This window comes from Mastigoproctus giganteus, chromosome 11 (genome assembly GCF_048544385.1).
Source record: "Mastigoproctus giganteus isolate SK-2022 chromosome 11, ASM4854438v1, whole genome shotgun sequence".
Lineage (NCBI taxonomy): Eukaryota > Metazoa > Arthropoda > Arachnida > Uropygi > Thelyphonidae > Mastigoproctus > Mastigoproctus giganteus.
In genome coordinates this window covers 127,512,980-127,540,570 of record NC_143585.1, presented here as the reverse complement: position 1 = coordinate 127,540,570, position 27,591 = coordinate 127,512,980, and the positions used below count along the sequence as shown (strand labels likewise).

General features: G+C 35.2%; 1 protein-coding gene across 3 annotated transcripts in view; it reads left to right on the top strand.

Moving 5' to 3' along the window:
* LOC150078422 (cytotoxic granule associated RNA binding protein TIA1-like) overlaps window positions 1–27,591 on the top strand; it is a 695,656-nt gene that overhangs the window by 125,094 nt on the left and 542,971 nt on the right. For 2 of the 3 annotated variants that reach the window (XM_090385386.1, XM_090385385.1), the window contains exon 2: window positions 12,521–12,634. In XM_090385386.1, the coding sequence (XP_090241512.1) occupies window positions 12,521–12,634 (114 nt within the window). The remainder of the gene's footprint in view (window positions 1–12,520; window positions 12,635–27,591) is intronic. The other variant, XM_090385387.1, reaches the window with a different exon arrangement.

The following is a 27,591-nucleotide window of genomic DNA, read 5'->3' as shown; positions in this document are numbered from 1 at the left end:
CGAGGGTAGCGTGATTTTTTTCTCTCCCGGAAACTCTGGTTTTTCTTCCAGCAAACAGTAGATCGAGCACAGAACACACGCAATTTACCGACACATTATATACGGCTCAATATAGCCTAAGTTGCTCATACGACCAAACCTTATAACAACCTGTTTAATGACATGTTTCTTCATCACTAAAACAGACAAAATCTTAAAACACCCAATAGATGGGAAACAAACACCTTATATCTGCGGTCTCTTCAGTGAATCCCTTTGGATTAGTAGTCTGTACCTACAGTGCAAATTTCTAATCCAATTGCATATTCTGAAAAGCTCATAATCCATATTTTTTGTCCATAGTGATATGGCATTCAAATAATAAGAGAATGATGGTCTATAATGACGTTTGTAAACCTGCTCATCCACAGAAAGTCTTGTCAAAGTAGTTCTGTCTTTGGGTAATGGTCTTCATGGTAAAGCGAAGTAAAGGTGTAAATAATACCTTGACAACGATTTCAGTATATCTGATTAGATCTCCTGTGCGGTACGTACAGAACTCTTGTTGTCTTACCAGGACTGTGACTTCGGTTGTTTCAGATGGCATGATCATTGCTTCCCATGAAGGAAGGCACCAAGCTACAGATAAACTTAGAAATTTCCTGTGGGACAAGAAACATCCTCAGTTTACGCGTCTTCGAGGACAATAAATCTTTTGCAGCTAGCAACGAGTAGAATGAAGATGAAAATAAACGTCATTCGAAATCTCACCGCTATGCTTTCACTTGGAGAAGAAGCTTGTTAACCTGTGCCTCCATTCTATAGAGAGTTCTGGCCCCAAACCGGTAAATGTTATCACCGAACAGGGTCATCACTTTCCTAGTGGTAATCTTCCTTATTAAGAATTACAGTCCTGCAGCCTTTATCCGCGGACAATATAACGATCTCATTAGTCGCCGCTCGGTCCCAAAGGATTTCCACTGCTCACTGGACAGCTTCGACTTTTCAGGTCGTAGATCATGGAGGCCCACATGTATGACTTGCAATTTGGGATTAAATTAATACCAAAAGTGTTATACTATTTTTCTATCTTTTTGCTTACATCGAACAGCAGCACAAGAAAAAGAAACATAATATGCATCTTATTGAGAATTTTCACTCGCGCACTCCAAACATCGAAATTAACTAAAACAATATTTCTTACATATTTCTCCCAGAAAATCGAGTTTTTCGTCCAGCAAACGGAAAATCGAACTGAGATTTCAATTATTATGGGAAATAATAACTGAAAGTCCTTAGTTGTCGATGCTCTTAAAATCCAACAACAACCAATGACCAATCGGTGCTCAGTCATTAATTAAACAAAAATAAAACGAAACTTATATCTGTGTTTGGCGTTGTGTGCCTTATGATTTTCATCCCCGTATTAATAAATCTTCTCATTAATGTCTTCTGACAATTAAAATGCAATTTTGATTCATAAACATTAACTTGTACTTTTTAAATTAAAATTTCAATTCGTGTCAGAAATAGTTACATATTTAATTCCATTTATCTTTAGTTAAAAAGATATCCAGAATATTCTGTTCAACATTTCTTAATCATGAATGCATGATCTTCTTTTGCAAATTTAATGCTCCTTTCGCATAAACACTAGTTTTTTTTTACGCTTGGTAGCTGAAATATTCGCAATAATACTGTATTTATGTTTCTTTAATAGACTAACAAACACGCATGGGGGACTTAAACCTGATTGTGTAACTATTCAAAACGATTCTTCTGGAAAGTTGTCGAAAACACTTAATTCCTGGGCTTACATAATTAAAATAAGAAGGTTCTTTTTTGCGGGGGAGCGGGTGAAGTCATCCTGAACTGGAAGCGGAACTTTAAAGAAACTTCTATAGCGAACTTTCTTCTAAATTAGATTGCAAAAGTGAAAACATGCATAAAACAAGCAACGCATAATGAGCATGCGGATATTTAATATGCATATGCGTCCAATATATGGTTAACAAAACGAATACAACTTGGCAAACTATTAGACACCAACCACTCTCACGTAACAGATCTCGCAGTCATTATACAACACCAACATACCATTCTTCTTCATTACGTAGGTAGGAGCGCTTTTAGAACCCCAACTTCCTGGAAAGTGTATGCTTGTTTCTTGTTTGTTTTTGTTGTTTTATGAACTTTCTGCCTCTAGAGTACATGGCGGGAAATTGATCAGATCCAATGTTGACTCTCATTGCAGCAGCATCTAGAGATTTTTACTAGAAGATAACCCAGTTTTATAGTCCCCGGTTTATGGTAGAGACAGAACAGAGGAAAAACTCGAGAAGCTTGTAAATGCGGAGTAGTGAGCGCTATGGCTCCATCCTCCATGAAGTCCCCGGCCGCATTACCGCTTCGTCCCGTGAGTATTGCAAAACAGTCTGTTAAAACAAACGTCACGTGCGCTCGTTCCGGATGCTCTCTCTGTTGTTTGGTATACAACCCGGAAATAGCTTAAATAATTTTGGCTAAAGTGCGTCGTATGCTGCAATTTGTTAGGACACAAGGAAGTTTCTGCTGTCAGACAGTCTCCGCTATCTGTACTGGAGAACTTTACTTCCAACTTGCATTCGTGGTAACTCCTTATCCTTTCAGTCCGCGTACCTTCTATCTCCTTAATACTGACCCTCAAGGCCAGGTCACCAAAATATCGCTTCTTTAAAGTCTTCTTATGATGTTTTGATCTCTCTCTTTCCCTCAAATGTACCGAGAGAAAGAGAGAGAAACGAGGTTTCTTTTTTTTTCTTTCATTCTGACCGATCAGTACTTTGTTTCGCTTAAAAGTTTGGGATTGTTTCTCCTTTCATGCGTATCATATAAACGTGTAGCATTATCAGAATTACAGTAGAGTTGACCTATTGTCAGATATATAGTGTGACCGGTCATATATATATTTTTTTTTCATCAAAAAGACTTGTCACTTTAATTCCTTATCAAACTCGAGTTGGTTCCAGAACCATATTACGATGATCAAAATGACCATTGATTTAAGTGAAAGTGTTTATGGCTAAACTAATTCTCAACAACAGCGAAAATAGCTAGGAAAGGGAAAGATTAAATCTCTTAGGATGGGACTGTCAATCAGCTAAGACAGCTGATGAAAATAATCTAAACATTATTTTGACAGGAAGTGGGGACATGGACGTAAGGGTATCGTCAAAAATGTTGTTTAGAATCCAAATATCGAGAGGGTACCCAGTTCTAATGACGTTATCAACAGTCATGCGATAGTTAACTTTGATTAATGCAATTGAATAGTTGTACAACGCAAAGTCCAATCTGTACAAGCTGCAGAAGTGTTGCAACATGATATGCAACATCCCGTAATCATTTCCTGATTATAAGATGGTAATTATTGACCATGGAATAACTTTTAATGTTAATAATTAGATATTCAAATTAATTATATAAATAATAATTTATATTTATTATGCTTGTACAATCACTTAAAATATTTACAATTTTACAGAGATTTTTCTGATAGAAAATTTCTGTAAAATGATAAACAATATGGCTTCAATTTCTATTGAGCACAATAGATACACTTTGACTTCCTCTTTAGCATTTTGTGAAGGCGATGTGATGTTCTCATTTTTCGCAGTAAAATTTTGGAGAGAAAGTTAAAACGTGTGAATAATGCAATGTAGGTTTAATATTTCTATGAAATCTGTAGGTTTCCTCTTTTTTCTTTCTTTTGTACATTCGTGGTTCATTTTGAGTTGAAATATGAATTTGTTTTTTTTATTGTATTGTGCAGGATTAAATTCATAAGATGAAAATGGAGAAATAAAATCCTAACGGAGAAAAATTCACATTTTTTATTGAATTTCCAGTGGATAAAACTTCTGATAAAGATGCCGACACATGACTATAGATAAAACATGAATCTAGAAAAACATGTTGGATAAATCTAAAATCATTTGACATTATCGATATCTTTCTCTTCGGTCCAATTCACTGATTGATAAGGAAATTCTCCAGGGTTTTGATGGGACTAAACGATACCCGTGTTTTTAATAATATTTATAAAATTTTAATTAATTTATTATTTCATTTAATATAAATTATAAATCTAAATTTATACATTTATATTTTCAGTCATATAATGGCAATCAAACTGGATAAGTGAGCCGGTTTTCAAAGCATGTTTGGTAACTTATAAGTGTATACCTAATATAAAATCCGTGTAAAAGTTATTCCATGTATATCAGATGCAGTCAGTATAATTTATGTTGTTGTTGAGTTTTAGGAGCATCAGCGACTGAAGCCATATTGCTACGTGTATGTATATTGCTTGTAAATTGCGTTTGTTCTGAGGTCGATTTTCTGTTTTTCTGGGCAAAAAACTCGAGTTTCCAGGAGGAGAAAAAACTCGGCTACCATCGCCTGAGACCGACTAACTCAGTTGTGAAAAAGGCCCATAAAAATTCCTCCCGTCATCGATGGGACTCAAACTCAGATCTTATCCACCCGGTGTGGGGAAGAAGGCGATTCTACCAACTGTGTGCTATCCACGAGGGCTATAATTTCTGACTAAGAGTGTTAGGTTGTTCAGAAATTGCACTTAGTCAACTAAGTCCATGGATGTCAGAATATCATGTTTATAAATTGCCTGTATTATTTGGTCTGTTTGTGTGTTCATGTTTATAAATTTCCTGTATTATTTGGTCGGTGTGTGTGTTTTGTTGGATGAAAAACCGTTTCCAGGAGATAAAAGCAAGCATGTAAACATTGCCGATTAATTCAACCACGGTATGAAAAATTAGCCCCAAGAAAAATTCCTCTCGTTCACAAATTGGTAGTTCTTAACTTAAGTCATCGGAAAAATTGAATTCAGGCATGTGCTTCTCCGTTTATTAGCAGCCCGGGGCTGCATTAAGGGGACAGTGAAGAAAATATAGAAGCAAAGGTACAGTAATTATTATTATTATTAAACATGAATTACAAAACCATCATATGTGCAGAACCGTACGATCGTACAGTAAAAAAAATGTTAGACTCAAAGCACCACTGCAAGAATTACAATTTGGTGTAATAATCAGTAGCCCTTGTTATTACTCCAAAAGTCAATGTAGAATTATTGAGTCTCTTAGAATAAATTAGGCATGAACCTTTCAAATACTCATAGTTTTTACCTGTATAACTTTGATACAATTATCGGATTATTTTTTAGATTTAGCTGCGGTATAATCAGAGAAATAATCCTTTAAATGATACAAATGGCGACGCAATAAAGAATAATTATCATTGATCTAATTTTAGTACCGCGTGATCTAACCAGATTATTCCATACATTTACAGTGAGACTTATGACCAAAGATCATTTACGCTTAAGATCATAGATGGGATTTTAGTTAGAAGGAAAAGAATCGTTTCTGATAGAACAAATCTGTTCAGCTGTCTTATCTAAGAAACACTGAATACTCATATTCAGAGCATTTTTTGTGAAAGAATTGTTCGCACGCGCTTACTGCAAATTTTACTAATTTAAACTTTATGATAAGCAATCACCAGTGCAGTGAATCTTTGTTGAACCGCAAAATTTCCGAATTTTAAGCGATGGATGGTGTTAATAATCCACTGCTTTTATGTTCCTTAAATTTTCGAATACCATTATGGAATTATAGAATGAGTGGTTGCAACTAGTCAAGGTGTTCACAAACGCACTGAACCTAATAGTGGAGCGGTTGTAAAACCTTCCTAAATGTTTTTTTCGTCACATAAAGATCTATTGTGTGTTATGTATTCCGTATCGATTTCAGTTCCACTGTATAGTTGAAAGGAGTAATCTAGCAAAGCAAAATTTCTAGAGTTCTAATTTTTCGCTTCTTAATTCTCTTCGGATCAACAAAAATAAATGCCTTCATAAAGAACTCAATAGCAATATTGATTAGCTGATTGATAACTCCCAATTCGCAAACCACATCAGAACCTCAATTTTGCATGTTTCGAATGTTTCGGGCATGCTGACCTTTGAAAATATACAGAAGGATCGAGACGTTAACATTTATTAAAATATTTAGCAGCCTGTATCCCAAGCTCTTAATAAGAATAGTAGAGTTTTGTATGGAAGAGAAATAACAGAATTCCCACCATCCAGCCCATTCATATACGTTCCTTACAAATTTATGGAACCGAGCACGCACTCACATTTAGATTCCCCAAACATTTTTTTATTTTTAGGATTTACTTCCCATGAAACGTTTTTCTGACAAAGCCTACCAATTCCACAACTTCCCAATTACTTGGAAGTTGTCCCCTTTATTTGTCCATAGATCTGATTACAACCATATTAAGAACAGTTCAATTTCCTAGTAACAGGGATTATCACCCTATTGGTATTTACCACGAAGAATGATTTCGCATTTTGCAATGAATAATGAACAACTACATAGCGTTAAACGAGTTACTGAGATTCACTTTGATGAACTTTCTTCAGGCACAACTGAAAATTGTCATAAACAAAATTCCTGAAACGATATACTCTGTTGGAGTGGTTGTTTATGGTGGCTCTTAGCTTGTATCTAGCAACCAACTAGGTTTTTCCTCAGTTGTACTCTGTAATTTAAGCATGCGTGCTTACAATAGGGTAATCACTGGGTTTTCTTCCCAATAAGGATAGACTGAAGTAAGAAAGGTTGGTAAATGCTATCCTTACACAACTTCAGAGGCTCTACGAGATAAGTTTGATGTACTTCAGTAAATCCAGTTCGAAGATGAAGCCCGCTTAAGATACATATTCTGTCTTCCTTCGAAGCTAATTATTTTTATTTAGTCTTTTTAGTGTCTTCGATACATGATGTATCTCAGTACATATGCAAGAAGTAAACAGATATTGGGGGAAACATAACTGTGTCGTGTATATAGAATACAGTACAGAGAATTGTTTCTGATAAACGACGTTTGTTTCCGTATGGGTTAGAAAGATCGCATTAATATAATGTACCTCACTTTAGAGAATGTCGTGCTATATTAAACTGCAGCTTCCTACTGGTAACTTGTACAATAACAGTACATGCCCCTTTGCATTATCCATTAGTTTCTCTTCCCTGGACACATCTCCTGTCTGTTTCGAGCCTCATCCCGCCTCAGCCTATTTCAGGCAGCCACTTCGTAGTGTGTGTACTTCGAAGCTATACTTGCTAATGGATAATAAAATGGCCGGTGGAATGCAACGTTTGCTTCATATGAAAAACATACAATATCAAAAGACAATCATGTGGATATGTGCGGGCCCATGAGTAGGCCATTTACTTTTTTGTACACCGTTAGCCATTTCTCGGTATTATTTTCATCTGCTTTCTCCCCCCCCCCGTAAGATGTCTTCCTTAACAATGTCTCGTAAATCTATACAGAAATGGCTGAAGGAGAAAATAAATGGCACTCTGCTTTGACAAGATGGCAGCTATTGCTAGCAATACCACATCCATGTTTGGGAAATTTTTATGCAGCCCCAGTTCTCAGACACAATGCACGCAACATTTAATCCAGTCTGGCGTTTTTTATTGGTAAATAGCGTGACTGGTTTTCTTTCCTCTCTCAGAACATTAAGGTCACTAAAATGAAAGCCATGGTGGGTGAGGAACAATAGCCTAACAGTTTGAAAACAGCCATTTTTGACTGGATGTAGAGAAATTAAGATTGCTGGCCCTTAATTATTGGCAGTCGTATCTTGGTAATCCGGCTTGTTTACTGAGCCACACACAGTGCTTTGTGATTTTCAAGATCGTTGTAGTCACAGGAGGATTTCATCTGAAATGAGAAAAAAATACATTAGAAGTCTATTCTATTTCTTTTTCTTCTTCTTTTAAATCATTTTTATTTTGTTACATAGTTTACAAAGGAGTGCATAATTAAGAAATTTCATTACTTTATCACTGTCTTGGGAGTCAGCGAAGAAAGCACACGTAAAATGCAGTATATGAAATGGCGAGTTTGAATGGATATCATGATGGAACGAATTGCAGTGGAAACGAAAACTTCTATATCCCTGGAATCAAAAACTGAAGTTTAGGATTGATTTGGCATTAATTACGTTATTTTGGATACAATTCTGCTTCCAAATAAATATCACTTTTAAGCGAACACTGTTTAGCTGATAACTAATCTTTGCTTTGCCCAATACTGTTTTAACAAACTTTCTAACGATGAGGCATACGTCAAGTTTGGACTCGACCAATTGTAAGCTCCATCTCGATATATAACTACGATTGACATCAGAATTCAGATTACAAGTGGCAAAGGACATTACAAAGAACTTTTCAGAATTAATACAGGGCAAAAAATAAGTTAATATATATATTTACTTTTTTTTTCAGTTTATCTTTTAATTATTATTCGATTGGCCTCCATCGAAGAGAAAATTCGGTGTAAATGATTTTCTTCATGATCCAAAATACATTCATTATACCGACTACTTTGCAGAGTTGGGGGTTAGTGAGGAAAACGAGCAGAGGCTGTACCCCCCCCCCCATAGCATAGCAGTATTACGGGATTTTCGTTCAATTAATTTTGCACGATTTTGTTTTGGCGAAGGAAAGAGTGAAAAACGAGCCTTTCATTCGTTTTCCTTTATCTTCTTTTATTAAATATGTACAAGTAATATGTATATATGAACAAGCCATTGGATTTTCATTTTGTATTTTAGTATTAGTATTTTAGTAGTTAATTATATTAAATTTTATATTTATGTTATGTTTTAGTTCTGTTAAATATGTACAAATATATTTTAACAAGCCAACGGATTTTTATTTAGTATTTTATAATAAACACAAAAGACGCTAGAAGAGAAATGAAATATGCAGAAATGAAAAACTGAGGGGAAAAAAACGAAAAATGGAGTAGAATATGAAACAACGAAAAATCATAATCTAAAACAAATGCATATCAGTTATTAAACGGTAACTAGCCAATTATTTCTGGGTTTGCTATAATCGGCGATCTTGGAATTACAATTTCTTTAACTATTCGTTTCATTTTTATATATTAAATGTATTTTCAAATGCTATGCAAATTTGACAATTCGTTAACAGGAATTAAGCATTCTACAAACAATACATTTAACGAGCATTCTCTTTTTTTTGCTACCATTACTGGTTTCTGTCTGTCTGTCTAGAATACCAATAACCTTTGCCATTTTATTAGAAAATTAGGCATTTTTATTGATCGTTTAGAAGAGTTACTGAAATTTTTCAATATTTTCTTTCTTTGCATGTAATTGCTATAACAGAATTCTTTACCTGCGCATTTATTGTAAAGTTGTCAACACGCTATTTTCGCTGTTCCATGCATACTTCCAAAACCAGGTGCCGATTTACTTTCTTCAACGACTGTACTTTTCTGACAGTATTTCACCGCTTTCATTCGAGTCGCCATCATTGAAACCGCTTCACTACAGACTTGCGTTTGAGTTTTCTACTGATGAAGCCTCGTGAGAGGTATTTCCGGAATTTTATCGAATAGCTGTATGATAAAACTTTAATCGAGCTGCAGGGATCGGTGGAGGAACTTGGAAGAAGAACGAAACACTGTTGAAACAAATATATATTGGGACCAACTCACATAATACAACTATAAATATCCCAATAAGGACGATCAATAGCATTCAGAGTTAGCATGCTTTTGAAGTAAATTTGTAAAACGTTAAATATATTTGAAAACATGTTTTGGGAATGGTAGAAACATATAGATCATCCAACATGCAGAAATGAATTTTTAAAATTAGTTTTTTGGTTACTCCAACAGTTTATCAGCGGAATTACCAGAATAGTTTTATTTTCTACATAATTGTTTTTATTTATTGTATTTAGAATATTTTGTGTACCTTAAATCTCTTAGAACAGCGTTTCTCAAACTGTAGTCAGAGGTCCTCTGGGGATCTGTAGAGATACCCCAAGGAGGTCCACATATTATGTCCTAATTTTTTTGTAAATATTTTAAAAAGCTAGAAGAATTTGTAGCAAATTTTGTAATTTTGGGGGTCCGTGGAAAATTTTACAAAATAAAACTTTGAAAATCGCTGTCCTAGAACAATATTGCTAAGAGTTGGAGTGTCTAAACTTTAAAGGTAGCATTAATTTATAGCTGATATTCAACTATGGAGTTCATTTTGGTTTGTAATCATTCATACCTTCGATGAACTAAAAATAAAAAGCTCAACCCTTCAAGCTCTCGACATGTAGACTACAGAACTTTGAATAACATATCGGACATAAGCATTCGTGATAAAAGACCTATGTAATACTCGTTAAAACAAATCCAGCACTAATGGACTTCTGAAACTATTAACAAACATAACAGATTACTACCCCCCCTAAATTTTCCTCCAGTGCAAACTTCCGTTTCTCTTTAACATTATACAGTAACATCTGGTATTATTAGTATTCTCAGATATTATCTATTCTGTGTGGGTCCTTTTATTTCAACTTCTGCTGGATGTGTGATCATATCACACTTCTCTTCTGTGAGGTGAATAATTCCTTATTAGCAGTTAAGTAAGCTCTGAAATTTATATGTTTTATGGTTGTTATAATTCGCAGTAAATAAATACTCTGCAGATAGCATTTCTGTTGGAATGATTCAAAACAAAACAAACAAAAAACATTGTATTATTGAAACTGCAATTACAATTTAAAAAATAGAAAGAAGGAAAACTGTAGCATATATCAATAAATGTCCATACAGAACATATAGAAATCCTCACCTTGAAATTAAATCCTATATTCAGAGTTTCTAACTCAAACCAAATATCTTTAACGCTGGTGCCTATGAAACATTTCTGTAGAAGAAAGCAAACATAATATTAGATTGTTTCTTTAGTGACTGGTTGCTCTCTCAGATACATTGCTGATACAAACGCGAAGTATATTCATATTTGTTTGTATTAAACATTATGTGCGAAGATTCCCTTTTCTCAAAACCTGAAAGTCGCTGGAATGTTTGCAAAATGCGATTAGCCGAGCTGTGCTACTTGTAGATCAACACTTGTCCAGTTTCTTATGTGTTGATCAACGCTCAGCGTAATCATTGTGCAATCATTTTTTTCATAAATAAAAACTTTAATGGATTATTCATTGCGGAAGAGCCTCTACGGTTAGCACAGTGGTTGTGATCTGTGTCTTTCTCAGCTGCAAACAAGAGAAAGACAGCGCTTTCCTCTCTATATCCTGTATCTGAGTCCTGTTGAACTAGAGAAACTTCCGGAGGAACTGTTGAAATCATTCATATGACATTCGATACGTTTATCTAACTTATAAAGAAAAACGTTTATGGGATATTTCACCTTATTTCTCTAGTTGGACCCACAGGAACCAATGTTAGTCATTGTTACGATGGGTTAGATATGGCATTATAATGCTCGGTTGTGATCCAGAAATTGTTCTGATCAATTTTCTGATCAAGTTTACAAAAAGAAATGTTTCATTCCGTTAAAACATTTTACCACCAATAATTTAACTCAAAACGATGGAAGAATACACACTGCAGAAAAGATAGATAAGTTAGAAAGTTTGAACTAAGTTAAGTTAACATTCCAAAATTTTTATCCTCCGGTAAAAACATTGGGTGGTTAACTTAACCTAAATTTGATACCCAGATGACACTTTATCGCTACAGATATCCAGCAGTTCTTTTGATTAAGTAGTCTCTTCTTCCATCTAGGGGAAGGATGAGAATATTTTAATCCAAAAGTTTGAAGTCCCTAGACCGAGGTATTGATCCAAATCTTCTGATAAAGTTTTTAAACGGCAAAAACATTTTAACAGTAAGCTTATTTAACTCAAAACATTCATCATTTGGAAATAATGCAAAGTGCTTCTAAGGAGATCTAATTCATTTCTTCATTCTTTATCTTCATTTTCTATTATTGAGTTATTTAAGATTGGAGATTTTCTCTTGGTTGGAATTCTCCGTCATGAAACAACATTGAATTATCTTTCTTTTCAAATTATTAGACATTTCTTGCAACCTTCTTGGCTGGAATACTGGTTACAAATATGCTGCTCTTGCACACTGTGTGAAAAAAGCCCGAGTTCGAATCCCGTCGACACGGGAGGTATTTTTATCGGTTTTTTTAAACACCAGGCCATATTTGTTAGTCTCGTGCGAGGATTCTTGGATTTTATATCCCTGAAACTTTTTTGTCCAGCTAACAGGCAAAACCACCGAAAAATACACACTGCAGGAAAGATAGACACACGCTACCGATGCCTTAATTGCCTTAGTTTCCTTGGCGCTTAACACACACACACACAACAACATCATTCCTTCCATGTTCATATTCCTTCAGGTATTACTGTCGTTTCATCTTTCTGTTAGGAATTCAGCTTTATATAAATAAAATATTTATTCTAAATTATTATGCGCATAAATAACTTAAATCTAGTGAAATTTATAGATCTAAAAATTGGAATTAATGTTAACCCTAAGCTTTTCGTAACTTACATGGAACACATTACACAAGTGTCAGATTTTTTTCATTCCTTTCAAGGAAGAAATGGAGAAATGTAGGGTAGGGGACTTGAATCTTGGAACCTTGGCTCCTCGCGCCATGATCTTACCAACCGAACTACCGGGAAGACAAGTTTATCTAGACGGGTTCCAGGTAAGTTACGAAAAATTTAGGGTTTCTATTTAATGAAATTAGAGATCTATAAATTTCACTTACCTTCTGGTATTAATTACATAAAATTAATAATGATTGTATTTACAACTTTGTTTATAACACATGTGCTTTTAAAGTACTGCAAGTGTATTTTTTTTACTATCCAAAGGATGACAGATATGAAAGTGAGATAATCAAATATGTCAAAGTTTCAAAATTGAAAATTAAAATATGCTTCTGAGATTTGAATTCTTAAAATGAGAGAGGCGTCATTCTGAAAGCAGCTGTTTATAGGGTATTTGTTCTTTGCTTTTGGATAAAAACAAGTGAACTGTAAAAGAAAATTGTCAAATAATTACAGAGAAGCGAAAGAAGAATCTACTTAGTAATGAATATTCAGAAAATTGATTATGTTGACCAATGGCAAGTACGACATCAGAAATGTTTTCTCACGAATTACATATTATGGACATTATTGAATGTATGTAGAACAGTTTATTTACACGATGAACACACTGCAAAAGAAAGGTGAATATGTACACATGCTGCAGGTGGAAAAGCAGTCAGAATATGTACACTGGGAACCAGAGAAAAGAAAGGTAGACAAATAAAATGGCAGACATCACTTTAACTCAAGTTCAAATTTTCTTTAAGGACCTGAACTAATTCCATCAAAACAAAGTAAATTGTTATGGAGATGAACTTTCAGAATAAGAGAGAGCTATCTCTGATGTACAATATTGAGATGTAACTGAGTAACTTGATCTTTTGATAATTCAAATTATAAAGAATGAATCCGTATACAAAATGTCATCTAAGCTCATTCCTTGAGTCACTTGACTCTAAGATTTTACTACAGTAGAATTCATTCTGTATTATGCAGTTGAAACAGATCTGTAAGGATCTGGTTTAGTGGATGCCATATAATAAAAGAGTTGACCTTTATAATGGATATTCCAAGAAACGTAAACGTTCGATTAACATTACACAATGCATCAAATCGTTCTGAATTTTAGGCATGGAGTTTGGCAATACAATTAAAGGGAAGATCTTAGACGAAAAGGGAAAACTTTTACGACTGCACTCCACAAAACGAGCAGTTTTCTCGAAAACGACGTAAATTCAACATTAAGTGAGTCTGAGGCGGAGGACACGCTGAAAAGAAATTTTAAGGCTCTTTTTTCAGGGAAATCACCTTATAGGACAATAGAGAGCAAATAATCTTCAGCTTGGCTGTTAACAGCCCTTGGCCTTAAACTGCTTCTAATGCTTTCAATGGATACTTCTCTGCAACGAAACGATTACAAAAATCCTAAACTACCGATCGTTTGGGGGAATGGGAGTAACAGCCAATATCCAGAGACGTGAGACTCAGAAACATGGAAATAATCCATTTACTAATGCCGAGGAAAATCTCTGTTTTATTGCATCTTTTCGCCCTCTCTTCTCTTCTCTACACCATTCTTTTTTTTTTTTTCCACTTCTGTCTTTTGTTTGTACTTTATTAATTTTGCCCTTTTCTTCGGTGTGTATATTGCCTTCCTCCGCGAGAAACTCCAAGAAAGTGGCGAAAGAAGAAGAGCAGCTGTGACAATTTCAACTTTTCCAAACAGCATGATGAAAACGGAGAGTAACTTTTCCTCAAGACTATATACGTATACCTGTGAATGCCTCTACAGGTAGAAACAAGAAGAAAACATCCTATTTCCACTTTACCTGTACTCTCGCAACCATCGACCGGCGGAGTTTCCAAGAGCACTGTTAACCACCACCACCACACTCTCGGTAAGCCGCTTCCTTGGCTCCTGGCAGACATTCAGCCTCGCCCATCTAGAAACAGCAGCAGCGTGTTAGTCATAACTCATTAGCATTGACTGCTGCAAACAATTACGCTCCTAAGAGAACAGTAATGGCAGAAATAATTGATTACACACACAATTATCATTCTGTATATTACCCGACTGTCTGCCCTTCATTAGGGAACCGTACTGTGGCCTAGCAGTTGTCATAAAGTGGGAGAAATGGATATGAGCATTTTTCTTTCCCTTCATCTTACATTTGCACTGGTTATGTTTAATATGAGTACACTTCCCTCACCTACATCGGTAGACTCCACAATAAACAAGTTTAGATCAACCATTAAACATTAAAAAGCTGCACTTAATGATGGCCAATCAAAACATCATCCCTTATTTATAAAATTGCTGGCAGGTACCGGTGGAAGAAAGAAAGGAACAATGATCTCACTGGTTACTTACGGACTCAACAACATCACGAGACTGGTAGAGCTGGTGACAGCTTGATTGCTGGTGATATATGTTGTGGATACCCAGCTCGATAAAATGTATGGCGTGCTGCATTGATGTGCTAGTAAATAAATTCAACAAGGCACACGGCCTTTTTTATTATAGAACGAATTGATTTTAAACTTTGGTTTACAGTGGGTGTGCAAATGTATCCCGTTTCTCGAGGAAATTTAATGATTTATAGAAAGTGCCGGATCTCCGAGCTGTTTTAATGAACCTACGTGTTACAATATTGAGCAAAATCATATTGAGCTTTATAAACGATTAGCCGTTTCGGGCTGCAGTCCCTCTTATGGATGATTTGATGATGAATGATGCACTCTAATGAACAGCCTGAACAGTCATGTGGAAGTTAGCCGAGGAACTCAGGTAATTTTGCATACAGTTATTCATCTTATTGGGGTGGTTTTAAAAACACACGAATTTGGTATTTGCAAATCGAAGCATTGGATGTTATTAGCGCAGAGAAAGAGAGAGAGACGGAGGGAAACCAGTGATGAATTTAATACTTCTTTCTGCCTGCAATGGCAGTTGATTTATTATTATTACTGTTGTTGTTTTTCTTAAGGTACCTCCTTTCTTCACCAGTGAATCTCGTTTTGAAATGGCTGCCCACAATGGGACCTCGCACGCGTGTGTGCACAGACTCGCTCGTGTCTAGTTATCCTTTGGTTTTTATCGTCATTAGCAGATTCTTTGTGATGAAAGTGCAAGGTGTCTAGTGATAGCTGAAGGACATTTGTATATTAAAAAAAATAACAAATGAAGCTAATGCAGGTCATCATCATTATATAAGACATAATTTTCATATTTTTAAACTCTAAAAAAACAAATTTACTTCAGAACAAGAGAATTTTAGAAGTAATGTAAGCGAAAAAAAAAAAAAAACAGTTGTCTGCTAAAACTGTTTAACGTCTCCAGACCCCCCTCCTGTCAGTCAATTAGCAAAACCTCCAAGAGATCATAACACTATAACCACACCATGTTTTCATTCGTAATTTGCTTTTGTTGTATTTTATTCTAAAACATAAAAAGTTGCTAAACCCTCAAAACCTCGAAGTGCATATAATGTTAAGACTCTCTAACTACAAATCAACATTAAAAATTATTGTCATTTCAATGTGTTTAACATTAATGTTAAAAACATTAAATTAATGTGATTAACATTAATTTTAACTTATTTTAATTAAAAGGTAAAAATTAATAAAGTGGTAAAATCCGCTTTATCAATAATTTTAATGAAATTAGTTTTATTTGTCATTGTGAATCTGCTGGCACGTGTAAGACATCCTTGTACACAAAGCAACTTATTTATAGTCTTAGGAATCCTCCTATTGCAAAATTTTACGATAACTCAAATTGTCAGAGAAACCTTTTGCCGGTTTTTCATCGTAATCTCGTTCTACCGGAATGTTTTTTGTCCACTTATGCTCCAAAGATCGAATCCTGGTTGGCCAACATCTGTTCCCTTTTTTCTGTTCTATTCCCTTCCCCCAAAGTATTATTTAGTTTGGGAAAAAATAGAAGTCTCTGATCTGGTGAAACCTAAATCTGTAATCTGTAGGGTTGGAGAGACAGAACGTGTATGTTTTAATGGAATCCAGTACGTCGCAACTGCCATGTCCTTGGTTGCCCAAAGAGTTTTCCGCTGAAGAGACGTGTGTTAATCCACTAAGATTAAAACTCCTTGATGAATGTAAATGTCAAACATAACCCTGTCAGAGTTCTAGAAAATGGAAAAATTCAAGCGATCTATAAATTTCTTCTTGGTAAAAGCACTTTTTGATCGACCCTCGTATTCCGTTTTTTCATTCTAAAATGTTATCCAATATTGTGCCTGTATATTCTGCATGAAATCTCATTTATAACATTTATCTAAAGGGTATTCATTATTGTGCATTCTTTAAGGAATTTATTCCCGCAAAACACTTTTTCCAAACTTATTTAGGTACAGAGATTGGCAGAAATTTGACGACTTCCTCAAATAACGATCTTCGAGGTATGTCTAACAGATATCCGCCTCCAGGTAATAACGAGTCTTCGCAACTAATAGAATATTGTTATCGTAAATGGAGTGCTACGGGGGAAGACAAATATCTCCTCGGCAAACACTGATATCCCAAACGTTTGTCCATCATTCATTGCGATATTGATTACCTCGATGTATCTGAAAGGTGAGCACTGAGTCAATAATTGCCACATATACATGAATGCATAACGACAGAGAGCTGTTCAGAAAATTACGTCTGGGATTTGGTGTGGCGATGGCATTGTTTCTTGCACGTCCATTTCGTTACCGCTCGAATTCACTTGTTAGCGATGAATTATTCCCAGACTTCGGTATGAGAAGGGTTATTTTGAATTCCCTTAGAATGGAGAGTCATTGTTCTGGATATCTTCCATTAATAAGTTGCAGTAGACTCTCAATAATCTTCTGGTAACAAAATATCTGGTAACTGAATATCTTCAGTACTTTATTTTGGGCTCTTCTAAAGCCAAGTTACTTCAGACAAACAAAATCTTCATACTCGCAAGAAGCACAGTGGCATATTATTAGGATCACCGTCCTTCTGTAACGTATTGGAAAAAGCTTGGGTTTGAACGCAGTCAAGAAGGTCTGAATTTTTTTCATACCGTGGCTAGTCGGTCTCGAGCTAGAGACTCATACTCCCCAACCGTAATTCGTTTATTCAGCTAAACAGACAATCCGACCATAGAATATACGCAATTTACAGATAATTCACTGACACCTCAGTGTGTTAGTTTCTTTGGCTCAAAACAGTAACCGTATTTATTTCTTTCTTTCCACCGTGCAGTTTGAGCGATGCCTTTTGCAAATACAACAAGTAGTTTGTAAAGATCCCTATTATATCCATCTAGAAGCGATCCAAATCTTTGGTAATTAATAATCAATCAGATAGAATTTGTCGATAATAGAGGAGGTTTTTCGGGTAAACTGTTTAATTATTTGGAGAGCGTGGTGACAGATTTCTCTTCGAAGAGGTGTTCAGGAAACCTTACTGAATCCATACCTTATTGGTGGGGAGGGGCTGAGTTTATATTTTTCCATTTGTATGGTACACTCAAAACTTCAATTTCTCACAATTTTATTTTAAAGAATTATGAATAATTTAAATATCTAAATAAGCTTCCTTTGCATAATATCAGTAATCTTCTTTCATTGAATACAATTCTTCACCTCAGAGTGGCAGAAGATAGTATTCTTGATCCTCCTCAGAAGAGTTCTATTGATGTTATTCTGTTAGCAATAAAAATTTCCAGAATAATCTTAACAGTACCTATTGCAAGGAACTCAGTGGCAATTTCTAATTTAAGTGTACGCATTACGCCTTAAAATTCAATATAACTACAGGGAGATAAAGTCCTTTTCCACTCCTAAAATGGACGAAAAGGGCGTATCGAAAAATGGTTTTTGTATTATAATCAGTATATGTGGATTTTATTTTCTGGTCGTCCGTCAGCATCACAAGAAGTGATTCAAAGAATCGATGAGGTGCAACACCAGGAAACACGATCGAATTTGTTGAGATTATATAGTACTCTCCAAACATCTCGTGTGAGTAGAATTCCCTGGAGCCGTAAAGGAAGCCCTCCATCTGTTTCCCTATAAACTCAAATATCAGCTGCGAATGGAACCTGAAGACTATCACAGCAATCAAGTTTCCTACAATGGATGAGTGACAATGTCCAACTAGATCCAGAATAGTTATTTAGTATCCTGTGACGGATAAGTACACTTGATGGATTTGTGATAGATATAAATTGTCGAATTTTGTCTAGCGAAACCTGATGTGTACGCTGAGGAATCACTCTACCCATTAAAGGTTACCGTATGGTGTCGACTTATGTCAAAAGCTATTATTGGCCCCTTATTCTTTGAAACCATTAACAATTCAGGGCGTTTTAAGACTTGCGCAATTAATTGCACACAATATCTTAGCCCATTGCGGGTCGAAACTGTCCCATAGATTAGTGAACTTTGTTTACATGAAATAATTTTTTTTCTGAATCCAGGATATTGCTACGTCCCAATGTTTACAGTGTAAAATGGCTCATACGAGAAACCTTCACGTAAGAGTGAATTATTAGTCTCCATTTTCTGCATCCCTGGCCAACAATATATCGCCCGACCCAACTGCAGAAGACTTTTGGTGTAGAAGATATCTGAAACACTGTTTTCAGTGATTTACTTTTAACTCTCTCTCAGATTTAAAGGTTGTACAATCCATTGGGATGTGACTATTTCATCAGAAGTTTTGAACGCAGCTGTTGGAAAACAGTATATCTCATTTTTTTTTTGCTTTTTAGAGAATAATGTTTGACAGTTTCTTCTGTTATTTCTTTTTTAAATTGATCGCTTTGCTTTCCTCTATTAATCAAATTTCGAAGTAATTTTTTTAGTGTTAACAAATTCCCGCATGTACTGATTACAATTCAAAAAAAGTTTATCGATAAGACAGAATAATTGCAAGTGATTTGCATGTATCCTTGTGGACCATTGGTCAAAATTTGGAGTTTGCACCAGACAAGGTATAAAAGCATTCTTAGAATTTCCGATTTTGACAGCGCCCTTGGGGAAGCTACGCATACACCTTTCACTAATGAAGGTATACGTAGCGCATTTATTAGAGAAAATACGTTCTTATTTCTACGATTTCTGTTTTAACTAAAACTATTATTCAGTAGTAAACATCAATATTTAATGGTAAACATTCTGTACAATAAAATGAAATACAAGAGAAATATTTATGGATTTGTACCGGAAAACTATAACAGGAAGAGAGGGGAAGGTAGGAAATGGAATGATTGGTATTTAAACCACAATCTTCTATAGAGTGTCTCCAAAAGAAACATCCACGCTTAAATTGTAGAAAACACGTATAATAAACTGTTATAAATTAATAAACGTAGAACAAAATTAAGTAAAACATAATATTAAACCATAAATCGGTATTTAAATCAGTAAGTTAATTTTCTTCAAGGAGACTCGAGTATTTCTACCAATCCTAAAACCGCTCCTTCATTTAAAACTGTTTGGTAGATTCAGTTCAAATTAGAACAAACAGGTTTAATCATTTGACTCCTCTATTATGTAAAAGAAATTAAGCAGACTGTTTTTATTTATTATATTGGCATGGTTCATAGAAATTACCATCTGATCAGACAGACAGAAACTAATCTGTCTCATTTTGGGAAACAATGTTGGATAAACCTGAAAAAGTTGCGTTTATTTGTTGTCAGTAGCTATTTGGAATAAAAATCGTTAAACTCGCTGATATAAGGATACTTCTAATTATTTCAGTTGAAAAAACTGCTCAAGAGAACTTTGGATTCTGAATAGTCTGCGTACAGACCTGTTCCATAATGTAGATGATGATTGAGTTCGCTAATTTCCTCACCCGACATAGCCTCCACAGGCGTGTGATACTTGTGTCTTTTGGGACACCAAAACAAGTCATCTAATACAGAGTAACGATCGAGCAATGGTACAGCGCTGATGTTATGAAGTCTGCAAGTGAACAGGAAATCACTCTTCTTCGCGGCTACTTAATCAAGTTAATTCTTGGCGCCGCCTGCATTATAAACGCTAATATTAAGATATTATTTCTTTAAGGATGGAACATTAAGTCTTTCCACCATATTTAGCACATTTCGTAACTGAATTCGTCTCATTGGCAGAAATATGACATTGATGCTTCACTGAGGATTTATTGTTTTCAACTAGTCCAACCTAAAAATATACTTGCGGGTTAAGTTTTCATTTTTAATGCGGTAAGGTTTGCTGCTGAAATGGTGCATCATCTCTAGCCATGTTTCTAAACAATCCAGGTGTTACTTTTTCTCTCTCTTCGAAACAAAATGACACTTCGGGTCTCCCGTGACTAAGTAATGCGTCTGTAGAGGCACAGACACGTCATTATACATATTTTTTTGTTTATTTTCTTTTCAAGTGCAAGTTTAACGGATCTAATTACAAACTAGTATGAGAAAGAGGAGCACAAACTTATTACCTTTATGAGATCGTTTTTATCTTCATTGTACTTGCTTGAAAAAAATGATCCTTTCATCTTGTAGACACAAGGAATGGTTTGCCCTATTTTGGGAAATAAATTTGGAAAAACCAGAGGAAGTTCCGTTTACTTGTTGGCAGTAGCTGTAGAGCAAACTTTCTTCATAAGAGTTCTCCAAACAGTTTTAGTGAAAACTGCCGATTACTGATTTTGATTACAGAATTATTTTATACTCGTGTAAAATTAACCGTTTCAATAAGAAATATCACCACGTTTTTGTTATTTAATGCTTTTTATATGTATAGGGATTCTTTAAGCTAAATGCGCATAATTAAATGTGTATTGATTTAATTTTAAAAGTTACTCAAACTCGAAGTAGTGTTATAATTAATTTAGTTTTATTAATATTTTTCGATACCAAATAACAGTGGTATTTAATGTTAATAGATGTAATCTACTATAAAATGCTGGACTAAACTTTAGCAACAATTTAACTGTTGTATGTAATTTATTTTCCGTTAACTTCCAAAAAGTTATTTAAAACCAACAAAAAAAGAACATCAGTACAGAAGAGAAATTGCATAAAAATTATTTAAAAATGAAATGAATTCCTCTTAATTTTATAACTTTTATCATAATGGTCTTCTTGTTATGAAGATGTTTATATAGAAATAAATTTTTTTCATCTTTTTTTAGGAGCTCGTAATTTGGAGGATCAATGTTATGTAATAAATATTAAACGTTCATAATAGAATTTTTATATATTTTTTAATTTTTATAACTCCATTTTTTTAGTTTACTTTATTTTGTAACTCAACATCTAATTACTAGTTTGATAAAATATTCTGATAAAAAAATTGTGATAAACAATCCAGTAACCAATAGTTCACTAAATCGAAAAACAATATTAAAATGAAAAGGAAACGGATGCTACCAAGACAAATAATAAAGTCTGTATTATATTTTACAAACTGAGAAAAATGCACGATTGCTCGTTGGGAACAGTTCGACCTTGACTTATTGTGCTAAGGGTATGCAAATCCACTAATCTTCCAGATCGGGATAGCGAACCCAATGTTTCTGTGAAGTTATCAGAATCATTGCGATCTACAAACATTCATATCAGAGATAAATCAAAAATAAAGCCCTCTGAGTACCTATTTTAAGCGATCTTTTGTTTACAAGACTACAGCCATTTGAACAGTAAAGTATGGATTGGCTCTCATTCGTTAATCTCTATTTTTAGTATTATTTTTGGAGCAGCTCCTTTAGAGGATAATTTAGGAGAACAAATTGTTGATTTTCCAAGAGAGTTGTGGTGAAGACTGACTGAAGTTTAAACATTAGCCATATGGTTTCTGGTTAACCTTATCGTATTTATCAGGTGCACTGCTAGTGAAAATAGAGCAGGTCAGCTTAGAGGGACATATTGCTTACTGGGTTTGACTTTTCTTCCCCCCACGCCCGTGTTTCTAAACCTCTTTCAACGATTCTGTGTTAATGCTACACTCTCCTATTGGATTAGATCCCAGTGAAATCAATCAACTCTCCATTAGCTGGGGGTCACGTGGTCCCATAAAGGAAGCTGAAGTTGCCGTCTTCAGACGCAGATTATTCAGACACCCCCCGTTCTACAGCTCTAATCAGGCGCTAATTACGCTTTAATGCTTCTAAATCACAATGGTGCACTCAGAGCAACTGCTACATCTAAAAGTCTGTAAGTTAACTGCAGACGAAGCAGGCCAAGTGTGTGTGAGAGAGAGAGAGAGAGAGAGAGACACACACACACACAAAGAGAAAATAAAAAACAAATAGTCCACTATACTCAGCCTTCCTACATTTACTCTAAGTTCATGTAGGAAATATTCCAACTAATAATCAGGAAAAGTTTCATCCTTCAAATGTTCAAATTTCCACTTTAATTACACTGCATTTCGTGCTTGATCTGATTATGTTGAGTCTTCCATTATTCATTACTAATACGAAAATTTACTTCTGTATAGATAAAAGTCTGATATTTAATTCATTTCTCTTAATGCCCTAATGTGGCATTCCGATGCATAAGCATCTTCCGAATTCAATGTGTAACTAGATTTCCTAAGAGATTTGACATCTCGGGTTGTGAGCATAACGAAATTACATGTGATAATTTACCAATCACAATGAAATTTTTTGTACTTCTCTTCTCGTCTGGCATATAAGAATAGATTTTCTATGCAAATCATTTGAAATGAAATCTTTTAGCATAAATGTCACGCAAATGAGAAGAGGAACGTAGGAAAATGGCAAAGAATGGAGAAAACGGTCAATTTTATTTAAAGCTGCGCTAAAATATTCTGGAAAATATTATGCTTGAATTATAAGTAGACAGACAACGCGTGAAGGACATTTTCTGATTCTGAATATTTCCACTTGTCTCTAACGGGTTAATGATTCTCTATATTATCTTTGCTTATACCGAGACGGTATTGGCATCTCACTAAAAATAATCGTTTCTAATTTTATTAGTAGGTTTTATAATAAATACTAACATTGAGAAAGATTTCGCAATAGTTATGTTATACACATTCCTGAGAATAAAATATGATTTCTTTATTTCTATCAGTTGTTGCTGTTTCAGGAGCATCAGCGACTGAGACCATATTGCTCCGTGTTTATTATCTGTAAATTGCGTCTGTTCTGAGGTCGATTTTCTGTTTCCCCGAAAAAATCATGCTACCCACGTCTGAGACTGACTAACTCAGCCACGTTATGAAAAAAAACCCATAAAAATTCCTCACGTCATCAACGGGACTCGAACTCAAGTTTTTTCTACCTGGTGTGGGGAGGACGGCGAAATATCAAATGGTTGATATTTCTACCATCAAATTGATATGGTAGAAATATCAAAATTTGTCCTATCGGTCTCTAAATACTCTTAAGTAAATTATCTAGATCAGTTTCTCTGGACAACTCAATTATAATTGCTGCAGATAAGTCAGCTTAGCAACAGTTTACCGTTTTCAATCTGAATCTACACTAGGTGATTACTTAATTATGTGCACCTAACTAACAGTGAGTAGTTTTCACTTCCGCCCTCAGAGCAGCAGGGATTCATTGTGGTATGGATTTAACGATTTGTCTATAGCGTGACAGTGGGATGCTGTTCTATGTTTTCTGGATTTCTTACCACAGTCATTGGGTGTTTGGGTGTCTTTACTCCGAAGAGCTTGTCCCACAGATGCTGGTCAACTGGACTGAGATTTGTTAATTGGGCCATTGGAGTAGGTTGCTTCACTCTCATGTTCTGGAAACCATTTCAAAGAAGTACTGACGCCATCACACTGCCATCACCAGTCTGCATTGTCGATACCCTAACAGGATGTATCGATGAGTTCATTGTGTTGTCTTTATATTCTGGTCCTCCCATCAATATGAAATAGCAGAAACCAGAATTCGTTAGACCAATTAGTGATTTTTTTTATCTTCCAGGGTCGGTGTTCCTTTGTTCAGTTTCTCCATAACTGTACCTTCTTGTTTTTATTGACAGGAGTGGAACCCAATTCGATCGTCGGTTGCGATATTCCATCCGTGAGAGTGTACCATTAGTTGGACTTCTGAAATGCATCTTGGTTACCACCATTGCAATGGATCATTTGAGTGAGTGTAGTGTTTCGTTGTATGTCTTGTCAGCCTCTTCGCATCAGTGAGCTATATGACTAAAGGACCGCCGTTGAGTTTTTGTTATTTGCTCATTGGGCCAGCAACCAAACAACACTTGCTTCCCGGGTTTATCTCGATACACAACTTACACAGTCGTACCTTAAAACTCCAGCAAGGTTGCAGTTTCTGAAATACTCATACCGGAACGTGTGGCGCCGACTACCACGCCACATTCAAAGTCGCTTAAATCTTTCTTCTTTCCTATTTTCGAGCTGAATTGCAGAATCAATTGGGCAGATACCCACGTATCTGCTCACTTGCTTTATATCGCACGGTAAGAGCACGTAATGCTGTTACTGAAGGAGCGCTCCATTTGATGAAAGTTATAGAGGTACCTAATAAAGGATCCACTCGGCATGTTTCTTAATGTATTAAATGTACACGTACGCATCTAACTAAAGAATAGACTTAGGAGAGTTTATGTAAAAATATGTTCGGCATGAAGCTGTTTATGCGAGATTACTAATCACACATAGTATTGCTTCATGTGCTGATTGATGAGACTTTTGTTGTACTGGATGGGGATTTTCTTTCATTTCCAATTCCTGTTTGTGTTTTTATTTAACATCTGAAGTGAGCCTTCCCCGAACACAACATCAGAACTGTGACAAACTCAATACAGAAGTATTTTTTCTACCATCTCCTGCTGTCTTTAATTTCACTGTTAATTCATATTTCTTTACTAACTATCCGATCTCTTCTAGTATTGAATTCTATGGAAAATGTGCAGGCATTAAACCTGCACATTTTCAAGTTTACTTAGGCAGATATGCATGTTTAAAACTTCTGCTTATTTTTGTGCATCTCTTGTATTTCGATGCAACCACAAAGACCGAAGATCGTCACACATTCCGCATTAGGCAGGTGTTTTAAATGTCCACGTAGACGTATTATCAATAAAGTTTATTCTCCCTCTTCCTTCCCCACTAGAATCACTAAACTAGTTGACTATTACTAGTGTCTTTCACGACGTAATTTCCAGTCTCATTAGCCTATCGTCAGTTATTTAGAACAGTAGAGATCGTTTCGTTTAGCTTTAAAAAAAAAAGGTGTAGCGAAAAGTCGTTGATTGCGAGCAATTATCATTTTCTAGATTGTCTAAAAGCATTCGTTCAAACGAGCCTCCATATTGTTATCAGTTTTATAAATGTTAGTAAATGAAATTTCAAAAATTACTTTGCGATTCATTTCGAGAAAATTCTCCCATCAAGAAATAAAGATGGGGGTTACTGAGGGAATACAAAAGGATCCATCATCACCCGTTTAAACAAAAAACACACATACGCGCCCCGCACATAAAAAGTCACGCGATAGTTATTTTCATATATTCCTACGCCATCCCCGTCTTTCTATTATAGTGATTATTAGTTTAGTGCCCGTAGCGATAATGAGGAAATGAAATTTATTTAGATAGCCATTGTTCTTTTAGTACTTAAATCCAGCATATTTTTTTTTATGTTTTCACGACAGGGGTCGTTTTTGTCGCGTTGTAATGCATTGCAGTTTTGTACGTGTTGTTGGAGTAAAGGTTTACTTAATGACCCCTGCATTTTTATCTGTGTGTAACGGTTTAGAGGCACCAGGCAGCATTGTAACCCCGACAGTTCATTCCAGTAATAGAACGCATGTGCATTTTCATGGGGTCCTCCGTTCGAGTTCATTAACAAGGGCCCTAACACAACTGCGCGTAACAGAAATAATAATAACAGTTAAGGGCATAAAAATGTAGGTTCATTGTCGATCCTTCGGTAAGCTGTTATCACTTTTAATCAGGATGGACATTGAAGGCTTGGTATGGTGACGCACAAAGTAGACAAATTTCCATTTCGAATCGGGGAAAACTGAATTTCCTTCGAGGAAAACAACGTTTCTTATGGGCTGTTGTATAAATTCATCTACGGTCGGTCGTAAACGTTTAGCTGGAACACAAATGAACAAGGAACATTATTCTGTATTACCAGTTTCTAGATGGAGTTTTGTAAATTCAGAAAGGAATATTATTCTCAAAGAGGTCTTTAACTTTGAATGTTTATGTCACTCTTGGGAGGAAGTTCAATTCCCTAAATGCGTGTTCTTAATTATACACTATTTATGGAAGAAGAAAAAAGAATCTTTAATTTACAGCGTGGCGTAGGATAAGGTTGAAGTTGGCTCTAATGGAAGATTCGGTACTAGAATACAAAGAGAGGGCATTCGCTACTTCTTTGGATCTAGAAAATGAGGATATTGTCGTGTCTTCTCACCCCATACGGGTTCGTATTTTGTGTATCTTTCAGACCAGACGGGATGGGATGTCAGAACGGTTTTAGTAGAAGATAGAATTATATTTAATGTAGACTATTTGTTTCTATTTTGTTATTAATAACAACTATTTGCTGGAGTGCCTCTTTCGACATGAAAATATCTTTAATCTCTGCCTTCGTGCTTTATTTAGGCCTAATTATTTCCTTGTCTTTTGTATTAGTTATAGTAGTTAAATTTCCTCTTGTAAATCATCACCAACAATGTTATAGGAATGTCTTCCTCTTGTTTGGTCTCTTTATTATTCAATTACTTAATTATGTTGAAAATGCTTTGCATATTAGAGTAAATACATTAAAATTACACCGCCCATTAGATAAAATTTTTCAAAACTGGTTCATCTTCGTGATGTAATCAACAGCCTGTTATTAGGCAGAAGTAGGTGGACCTTCACGATGAAAACAATTTTACATTTCCCTAATTGTACCGTTACGGTACCAAATATCTATTAATATGACATTACCTTGTTAGGCAGCCACTAGAGTACTCGTAAAGCTATGTAATTAATCTTAATATTCCTCCTAAGCTCATTTTTAGTCAGAATGGGGAATGTTTTGTTATTGTGAACTTCTTAATATCATTTTTGCTACTTTGCACTTATGCAGATACGAAATCA